At 43.1% G+C, this 10,478-nt stretch overlaps 1 protein-coding gene across 1 annotated transcript in view; it reads right to left on the reverse strand.

Annotated features, from left to right (window-relative positions):
- Positions 1–7,608, reverse strand: part of grik3 (glutamate ionotropic receptor kainate type subunit 3) — a 93,107-nt gene extending 85,499 nt beyond the window's left edge. Inside the window, exon 1 of the mRNA XM_076736591.1 lies at positions 6,743–7,608. Coding sequence (XP_076592706.1) covers positions 6,743–6,857 — 115 coding nt within the window. The 5' untranslated portion in view covers positions 6,858–7,608. The remainder of the gene's footprint in view (positions 1–6,742) is intronic.
- Between the last annotated feature and the right edge of the window lie 2,870 nt (positions 7,609–10,478).

Genomic DNA, 10,478 nt, shown 5'->3' on the forward strand with positions numbered 1-10,478 from the left:
GGTCCTGTTATAAAATGCAAGTGCGTAACAGTATGTAACTGAAGTGTCAGAGGTGACCAAGTTTACACAGAGCGTCTGGGAACAGATAAGGACGACGCAGAGGCAGGGTGGGAAAGCAGAGCTAATACTGCTCCGGTGAATGCCACAGTGTTTGAAAGGCACAGGAATAAAGCTTAGTTTTATCTGGCTTGGGGCAACACACAAAAGGCGCCAGCATTGCAACGTGGCGGGTTTTAAAATTGGGATCAAAAGGTTCAAGCTAATTAACAAGCTAAATAAGAGTCCCCTAGCTTCGTCTATGTAGCCGCCCTCGCTCTTTCTCCCTCACTCTGTCTCTTTTGCCGCGGTGCTTGCTGCGCCTATGGTGTGTGTGTGTGTGGTTTGCCATCATACTGTATACAGTGTGTGTGGAAAAGTGAAGACAAATTGCGCCCCGTGCCGACAAAATCAGTCTAATTAACTATGTTATATTGCTGGCATGAACCTGAGAGAGAGATGATCAGGCTTTCTTCTGTTTTGATGTTATTCGACTTTTCTAGCGGAGCCCCGCGGAGGGCTGAGACGGGAGAGTCAAACGGAAAGGACAAGGGCACATAATAAAGACAAATGGCTAGAGCATGAAATTTGATTCATTGCCTTGGTACAGAAACATTCATACGGAAATGGCCAAAGTTGATATGCCGTGAATTTCAAAACGCTGTCAAACCCAAAAAGCACACGTTCTGCTTTAATGACGCCGAGTTCCTCCAGGGGGCCGCAGGGGCGGACTGTGGACCAGATCAATCAGGCCGCTGTGTCTGCTGGACATCTCTACGTTGAGCTGTGTGAGGATATTTGAAGGGTTGCTCTAATGGTATGGAGACATGTAGATCATTTTTGTTTTCCCTTTCGGTCTCGAGGTGTTTGACACACTTTTGCTTTTAAGAACCTCACTTGTTCTCGTTGACTTCTTGTCTCTTGACTTCCCTTTCCTTCCCTTCTCCATTTTAATCATTTTCTATATTGATTTTATGTCTGTGTTGTTTTGTCTATTGTAATTTTCTTATTATTTTGCTCTCACTGAGTTTTCATATTTAAAGTACCTCTGTTGACCTGTTTTTAAAAAAGTGCTAAATAACTAAATAGATTAGTGTGCACCTATGAGATTTCTGCTTCTACACCCAAACATAAAGGAGGCTAAAGGGAGGAATTTCATTCTCTGTGCTGACAAAATGATAAGGAAACAGTGTCCTGGTCACTCTGGATAATCACTGTAAATAGTTTTCATTGGAACAGTTTTCCAGCAAAGAAATATTTCATATAGAAACTGTTTAAAGTGTGTTACGTGCAAAATGTCCCAGTCACCTCCATTGCACTGGGGTGGAAGTATAAATCTCTGAGGCGATGTCTCTAAACCAAAGACATGAAAGCCTCAGTGCTGCAAAGGCCATGCAGACTTTGCAGACAATATGGGGGTTTCTTTTGTAATTTGACCCTTTAAGCTCCTGTCCCATCCCCAAATGGTCACAAAAGACAACCAATGAAATACTGTCAAAATGCAAAATAACATCTGCCATCTCTACAACAGCAAAGCAATTTCCTCATTTTTTGAATGAAAAAGATGACATTCATAGCCATAAGGAACTCAGCACCTTATTTATTTCAATAGGCATCACAAGCATATGCTTGCAGCAGACCTTTCACTGCGGAGCACCCACTTTGTAGTACGATATGAAAACACCATCTGGTGTGTTAGCAGCGGCTAGGCTAAGCTAGCTGGGGCTAGATAGGGCCCTGCTGTGTCACAGGATTATCTTACTGGTTGGTAGATCCGCTCTATTAGCCCCTAGTGGCTTGGATTATTGGATGATCATTATTATGTGTGACTGAACAAGGAGCTAAGTACCTGCACTTCCTTGACGCAGTTAAGTCTTGTTAGTGTTAGTGATCAGACACATTATGAGCACATTTCTTACACCTTGTCTGAAACATAAACGCACTGTTTATTTAATGCACTTTGACTTCGGCTCACACTGTGTGTTTAATACGTGTTGACTGGCTTTACTGATTTAATTTAAAAACGGGCCCTGCGCCTCCGAAAAAGTGGAGTACAGCGCGCCCGGAGCACATATTTGTTTGTGGAAGTCGAATGTTCCTTTCCAAAGCGTCTAAACAGGATCACAGGCGAGTACACAGGACAGCACGTTCAGAGACGGGCCTCCCTGCTCAACAAAACGAACATCTGCCGTTTCTCATCAGCGAGATTGAAGCTAATGACGAGCCGTGAGTGTGCTGACAGAGAGAATGGAATTGGATTGTGTACAAGAGGCCCGTGAGACCAGACATATGCTTTGGAATATGTTGTGGATGGAGTATGGCTTTAGTGTGTGGCCGTTGTGTGTGTGTGTGTGTGTGTGTGTGTGTGTGTGTGTGTGTGTGCGTGTGTGTGTGTGTGTGGAAGCTAAGACACAGTTGCCCGAGAGTGGGAGAGGCAGAAAATAGACCTCTGCAGCTTCTTTTGCAGTACATTTATCCGTTCATGTTTATAGAAGTGGATGAAGCGGAGTGTGTCAGCGCAGGTAAAACAGCCGTTGTATTCCTCCCCCTTCAATCTCTGCTTTCGTTAACAGATAATGGAATTACACATCAAAGAAGCTTCTCTCTGCATCCAATTCTTCTGCGACCTCTACCAGCCTTTGTTCATATTCACCACGACAACTCCCCGGACCCAAACCTCCACCAGCAGGCTTCTCCCTGCTTCCTCTCTCCGTCTGGGGAGAGATTAAATTTAGATGAAAATGAAATATTCATTTGCGCTCAGCAACTGATGGCCATCTTAATTTGATACAACTTTTGATGCAACATCTCTCCTCATGTTGTTTCGTATCAGCTCTTTTTTAAATGTCCTCCTCTTCCCTCTCTTTGCCAGCAACACCGTCCTCCTGTGGGTAATTCTTAATACAAGCGGCCCTTTGGGTTTGACTTTGTTAAAAGTAGAATTGCAAAGTACCATTACAGCTTTTTGCGGTCTCTTGAAATATGTCTGAGTCATTTCAGATGAGACATTTGCACAAACCCCGGCGAGGAGGATCTCGGGGCAAATGCACTCTCTATAGCTCGCTAGAAGAGTTAATCACATGAAAACTTCTCCGTCTCTCTCTGCTGCTGGTGCGGGGATAAAGACAAGCCTCTGAAGTGGCTCTGTGCTCGCAGATTTCAACCAGTGTGGTGACCACAAACCTGATTTATCCCACTGAAGCTTATGAGTGGTCACACTGCATACAGCTTCAAGTGCTGCACATTTGTCAGCTCACGTTTAAACGTCCAGGCTGTTTCACACACAATAATTAAGTCTGCAGTCATGGCCGCCCAAAGCATTTTAGGGAGAGCTAAATGAGAAACGCATGTGACCAGGTGCTGTAGGGGCCGAGCGAGTAGCTAAGGAAATGAAATCAACATGAAATCATGAGGGAGATTGATTAACTGGCACTGATTAAGTGCTTTAAGTATTAGATAGATAAAGTAATTGATTATTCAATAAATCTCTGTCAGGCAGTGAATAACCTCGCTGAGAGAGAGAAGAGACAACAAATGATGAATTAGTTTCATCAATCCACAGATGAAAGAGAAAATGTATAATAATCTGTCATTACTGAATGCTTTAACGACAGATATATTATACACCTGTGTGAATACATTTTCACCTGATCAAATTTCCAAATTGGGCGCTCCCTATCTGATGAGGGGGAAAGCAGCGCATGTCTGGAAATTAATGATTTGTGCAGAGAGAATGCTGCACGCCGGGGTTATGGAGGAAAATGTGTTTATCCTCCACCAGAGTGGAAATTTAAGAGACAACAACGTAGGAAGCAGACGAGCACATTAAAAACTGTTCATGTCAATGTACAGAACAAAGCACAAAAAGCAATTATCACATTCAATGAAATCATCAGTGCACTGTTGCAATATGCATCTGATTTCCATGTTGGCAAACCTACTGATTATTTTGGTGGACACGTGCTACCTTTTGAGAGAAAAATCCCATCCACATCCTCCTGCACTTTCATCTTTATTATAACAACAGGACATTATCAGCTGAAATGGCTCCTAGATGAGATGAGAGGTTGCAAAACATGTCAGGTGGAAAAAAAATTACGAAAAGCAGGCGGAGGGAGACTAAAGAGAAGCACAGCGGGTAAGAGGACAAATACAGGAGGAGTAGTCTTTTATTCCCTCCAACAAATAGAAGCTGCAGAATGAGACGGAGCGACCATCTGGCCTCAACTTAGAGCAGCGCACTGTAAAAGCACTAAAATCAATGGCAACAACTCTACCTTGGATGCCCACCATTACCCAGATGGTGTGCTTGGAGAAGTGCACAGGCCACCTAACCAAGAGCAGACACAGAGAGCGCCGCGCTCAAATACCACCGCCCACCTCGATGATCCTCACTGGTTTGTTTGTGTTGGTAACCAGAGCTGAGGAGCGACGTTGGCCACCGTGCACTGACTATGAGAGAGCCCTCTGTTGGTTTTTAGCGGGGTGGCTGTGACACAGAGCACACACGCACTTGCACACCAAGTACCAAATTACCAAAAAAAAAAAACAAAAACAAAGGGGGACAAAAATGTCCACTACACACCCTCTCAAAAAAGCGCTCATCCCTAAACGAATCAACACACTTTGAATAATAATGTCCTCTGATGGAGAATACAACAGATTGTCTGCGATAATACACACACACACACACACACACACACACACACACACACACATACTGAATATTTTATGCAGCTTATCCACGATTAAAACAGAACGAAATTTTGCAAATGCGATTTTACATTACATTGTGACATGTCTTATTTTCGCACAGGTCTGTTCTGTGAGCGGCTGAAACAGAGCGGATGCACACATGGCCGTTTTACATGAACACTCAGCTTCAAAAGATCATATGAAGATGCAAGCCTTTTGATTTTTTTTTTTTTTTCTTTTGCCATTGAGGCAAATTCAGCAACCTTCTCTTGCATGTCCCTCTTCTCAACTTGTCAAAATACAATCTCAGGAACACACACACACACTCAAAAACCAAACTGCTCCTGCACTGCAAGCAATGATAGATTCTATAAAAAGCAATAGTGCGACTGTAGCACATTTCAAGGTAAATTTGTCTCAGCACTTTGACATTTTTAAAAACAAAGCCTGTCAAGTCTATTTCAGGTCTTCATCTGAGCTGCTGCCACAGTGAAACACAAAAAAAAAAGGGAAAAAATGTCCCTTTGACCAAACGATTTCAGTTCACATCAGTAGAAAGAGAGCTTTAAGGATTTATGCAGTTTCTAAGACACCACCAAAGTCCACACAAAGCAATGTCAGAGAAGTCAGGGCCCTTCAGAGTGCAGCAGTCAATCACAGGGACACCCGGGGCCTGCCGGACAGCTGCATACAATGCTCAGCACTAAACATCCTCATACAGTCTTGGACTTAATTCTGTGTGTTTCTGTTGAATCTCTCTTTCAGGATTTATGTCAAATATCCAAAAAGGCTTGGCAGCATTCACTCAAGGTTATGGAGCTCTATACTTCATCAAAGTCTAATAACTTTAATTTGAATTAATGTGGATTTTCAGAGACCACCCGCTGAGCTTGACAGGAATTATGTATTACAAAATCAAAGTGGTATGTTGGCGATTTGCAAATATGTCATACAGCAGACAACCGGTTTGGGGGAGGCCATTTGCCTCTGTTAGACTACTGCAGAATATAGAATATGCAATTTTCTAACATTCATCCACTTCCACCCATCATTTATACCTCGAAGACAAAAAGCTCCATGCCATTAAGACGCTCTCACTCCCTGCCTGCACTCCGGCTGTTGTAGTGGTATGTTAATGTGGGGCCAGTGCCATTTTGAGTAATTGTCCTGCATGGCACTCCGCCAAATGTCAAAAACGATTTGCCTCATGACAAAAACCTTATTGATCTTCATTCTGTTCCTGTCTCTTGGCGGCGCAAAATGTTTCATCGCATCGCCAGCCCCCGAATGACAATTCTCACATTGTTGCTCGGTGCGAGATTGGAAAAAGGCAGCACCGACGCTGCTGCCTCGTCTTGTGTCTCACATTATGTGGAAGATGAGGAGGAAGGCAACTTTGAGCAGACTGTGTGTGCACTTTGTTTTGTTTGCAGTGATAAGATGAGATAAAACTTGTATCTCCTGGATAAAGTGTGACATTGCTCGAAACTTTCTGATGGTCTGTTTCTTAATTTGATGCTGCAGCTTTTAATTGAACAGACTGTCCTTAAATGCTAAAACTTACTTCCAGAAGGCATGGCAATGAGCCTGAATTCAGCTGGTGACTCAACATGCTGGCTGCAGAAAATGGAACAGACAAAGCAGAGTGCATAGAGGTCACACTGACCCACAATATTTCATTGCATGGTCTCTGAGTGGAGAAGGCTTCCTCAATTTTATAGGCAATCGTCTGCAATAATGCACTGCTCTCTTGTTGCTTGCTGCTTGCTCCCCGTTTAAGTGAAATTCACACACAACCCGAATGAGGCGAAAATGAAACGGACTGCTCATTTACCCGAAAACTAACGGCTGCCGATGGGAACGCACGGATGCTGACCCGCACTGAAATGAGCTGAATAAGGAGCAACTTTCAAGGTTATAATACAAACGTGTGCGTGCGTGTGTGTGTACGTGTGTGTACGTGTGTGTGTGTGTATCTGTGTGTGTGTAAATGTAAATGTGGTCAACTTACCTATTCGAATAACATGAGGCATCCCGTAAGAGTACTGAATCCAAAAGAGACACGCAATCAGCGATGTCCAGTATTCCCAAATCGCACTCCGGGGAGACAGCCAAGTATTTCGCATGGTTGTAAAGTCGCGGGATCCACTTTTTAAAATTCCAAAGACGACTCAGAATTGCTCATCAAAACTGAATTCGACGGAGCATATATGGATTTTGGTGTCTGCGACAAATTTGCGCTCATTGTACTTGGTGCAACATTCTCTCAGGGTTTTCTTTTTTTTTTTCTGTTACTCACAAGTCTGAGCGCGGCTCGATCGGGATGAAGCCCCCAGTCCCTCACAGGCGGCTCGGCGATACACCTGCGAACGCAGGCTGCTACAATTAGCCTGCAGGAGTCTCTGTATCCCCTCCTACCACCGATGCTATCTGTCTACTGGCAAGTACCACGGCAACAGCCGAGCCTGACTCCCGCACCGTTGTGGAGGAGGAGAACTGCGCCTGCGGAACTTTGGGTCGCCTCGAACGATTCTGTCGCCCAAAAAGACACACGGAGAAAAGCGTTACACGATGAGTGCTGAGGAATAACGCACTTAAGACATTCAGAAAATGCTTACTGCAGGTTAACCACTCCAGTCCCTCGTTCCGGTCATGAAAACTGTTCAAATAACACAGAGACACTTTGTGAAGGTGGAAAAGCCGCTCCGCGACGCTCCTCTCCAGTTGCGCACGGCGATGGCACTAGGCTGATTATTGAAGATCGTCCAAATCTGTCCAAAAAGCCTCTTTGTTACACAGTGTGAATTTAAAAAATCTTCTAGTTTGCGCTGGATGGAAAGCCGTGCATCTGCGTGCGTCTGACGACCCTCCTTCCACGGTGCCACTAGAGGCACGCGTCGTTACGCATACTTGTCAACTATGTCCAAGAAGTATTTTATGGAGGTGAGAGGGATCCGAATAATGACCTGGTTCTCCACTTTTCCCGCTGATGCAGCACATGCACGTAAATTATGTTCTCCGTTAATTTCATCACATTTTATATCAAGATTTAGGATTTTGCGTTTTTGTGTCCTCGGGAATGTTAGAGATGCAGTTTTATTTCTTATTTACATCGCTGCGATGGAAATTTGAATTTTTTTTCTTTGCCTCAAGCACAAAGGATGGCAAGCCCCCCCGGCTGCCTACAGTTGTTGTGAATGGGATGAATTATTTGCACGAGGGAAATAAGTGTCAGCTGAGGATTGGGCCATTGACAAAGCAGGCTTCTTATCGCTGTTATTTGAGACATTCCGTGTCTGTCAGTGAGTGCATTAAACCCCCGTAACTGCTTGGTGCCCATCTTGGCTGTCCATTTTTCAAGCCTTTACCAAGAGCCGTCAAATACAAGCTGCAGGTTACCCATACAATCATGTGGAGAGAGAGCTGCTCGTGGCTCTCTCTCACCACTGCAGTGGAGGAGGCACAGCCGGGCTGAAAGTACTGGATCACCTGTTTATGGCACAGATGTCATGCATTTTTGACTTAAACAGACAACTGAAACTTGTGGCATCATCAAAAGGCTGAAACTGACTTTGGAGAGATTAAAGCCTCTGGGATTCATTTGTAACTCTGAAACATCTTTAATATGCCGATAGATAGATAGATAGATAGATAGATAGATAGATAGATAGATATCACAAATTATAATAAGAGTAGTAGACATGTTCGATTTTACACTCCTAAGCCAACACCCTTATATATGTATTTTTTTTTTTTTTTACATAAATGATTTGGAGTTTTTAAGCATATTCTGAAAAATGCACCGCTACATTTCTTTGTGCTTAATAGAACAGTGTTGATGAGATACTGCAGCGGCTCATTGGTTTTATTTTTCTGTTTAGAATGGGGGAGAGGAATAAACTGTGCGTCAGGGGGCATGCGAGCAAGAACAAGCCAGACTGACTGCCACTGCATATTCATGTCTCCCAGAGCAGATTTATCGCCTCTTGGCACAATGTAAGGACTATCAACGTGAGTTATGTGGCCCGGCTCTCGCATTATCGAGATTCATTGACTTGCTGCTCTTTCAAATACAAAATGTACACAGCTCTAGCAAACAAGACATTCTGGGTCTGTGGGTGCCCTCTATAGAGAGATGGCGGTCTGTGCTCTCAATCACCTGGGCTGATAACTGGAGGGAGTCAGGCCCCGGAGCAGGAAGAGCTCCCCGCTGTGACACAAAGGGAGGAAATGTGAAGCACAAGATGTAGTGTCTCAGTTAAGTTTCTACATTTTGAATAGCTGCTGAAACAAACTGGAGTTTAATTGTTTGTGTTTCTCACAGCAGCTGGTATTCAGTCTTCATGCAGCCATCAGTTTTGTCTCCTGTTCACTCTTTGTCATTGTAAGAAGTGCCATATGTTACAATGTCTCCTACCATTACAAGAAACAGCAGCGATGCACTTTGGCAGCGGGAGGAAGTGGAGCCAGGACGATTATTAGAGGAGACCAGAGCAGCGTTTGTGTCACGTCATCAACGTGTCATCTACCTACAGTCTGAAATCAGTGATGGAAGAAGTATTCAGACCCTTTGCTTAGGTCAAAGTACTAATGCAACACTGTTGAATACTCAGAATTTAAAAGTAAAAGTCCTGCATTCAAAGTCATACTTGAGTAAAAGTACAAAAATCAGCTAAATGCACTTAAAGTATCATCAGTAAATGTACTCATTCTGCAGAAAGGTACATCACATCAGTGTTATTTTTTTCATGCATTATTATCACTGTAGCTGCTCAAGGTGGAACTAATTTTACCTACTTTAATAATGGCAGTTTAGACCAGAGGTTACCTACTGAGGGCTCAGCCCACTCTAAAGGGTCACAAGATAAATCCAAGCAGTCATGAGATGATTAATGGGCGACGATGTTTCTGCTGCACAAAATCTGAATTTTTCCCTTTTCAGTCTTTTGCTTTTATGAAATATTGGATCATTTGTTTTTGCTTTTTTTGGAAATATTGGACCATTTAAACCTCAAGCAGTTATTTAAAAGAAACTATTTGACAAGTTTAGAGGAGAAGTGTCTCTTTGTTGGAAGTGATCATAAACCTCTGAGACGTTCCCCATGTAAGAGGTGACAGGCCAAAAGACTGGGGACGTGTTTCATATAACAAAGCATTGTGTTTCTATAAGCTTATCCAGTGCTGTTAATGTAAAAACATGAAATTAATCTGAAAAGTAAGCATTAGCTCAGCTGTCGGATAGAAATAGTGGAGTAAATCATTCAGTATTTCTCAAATTCTGCGCATATACAGTACAATGTCCTCATGTGACTTTCCACCACCGTCTGAAATAAAAAGACAAAATCTTTTCATTCTCATTCAAGAAGAAAATTAGGCATATTTGCACACTGATACTCAAATGTGAAACTGAAATCTGTCACCAGCTGCACAATATTCATCAAAATTCAGATCAGAAAAATGACTGCAGCATCAGTTTCACCAGAACGAAACAGGCTGCACACTTCTTACAGGATATGTTTGAATACGCTTCCCATTGACAAAACAACAAAAAAATGTTAGTAAGGGTTGTAAAATCTTCTTCTTTGTATGCTGCTGATGCAGCTGTGCAAGGCCACGTCGAAGCAAAAAGAACCACAGAAGTATAAAAGTGAGACAGAGGTCTATTATTAACCACCAAACCACCGCTGAAATAACTCAGTCCGGTCTCCACTGGAGTAAATTAAAAAGTCATTCACTTTTTAAGCAGG

This window comes from Chaetodon auriga, chromosome 8 (genome assembly GCF_051107435.1).
Source record: "Chaetodon auriga isolate fChaAug3 chromosome 8, fChaAug3.hap1, whole genome shotgun sequence".
Classification (NCBI taxonomy): domain Eukaryota; kingdom Metazoa; phylum Chordata; class Actinopteri; order Chaetodontiformes; family Chaetodontidae; genus Chaetodon; species Chaetodon auriga.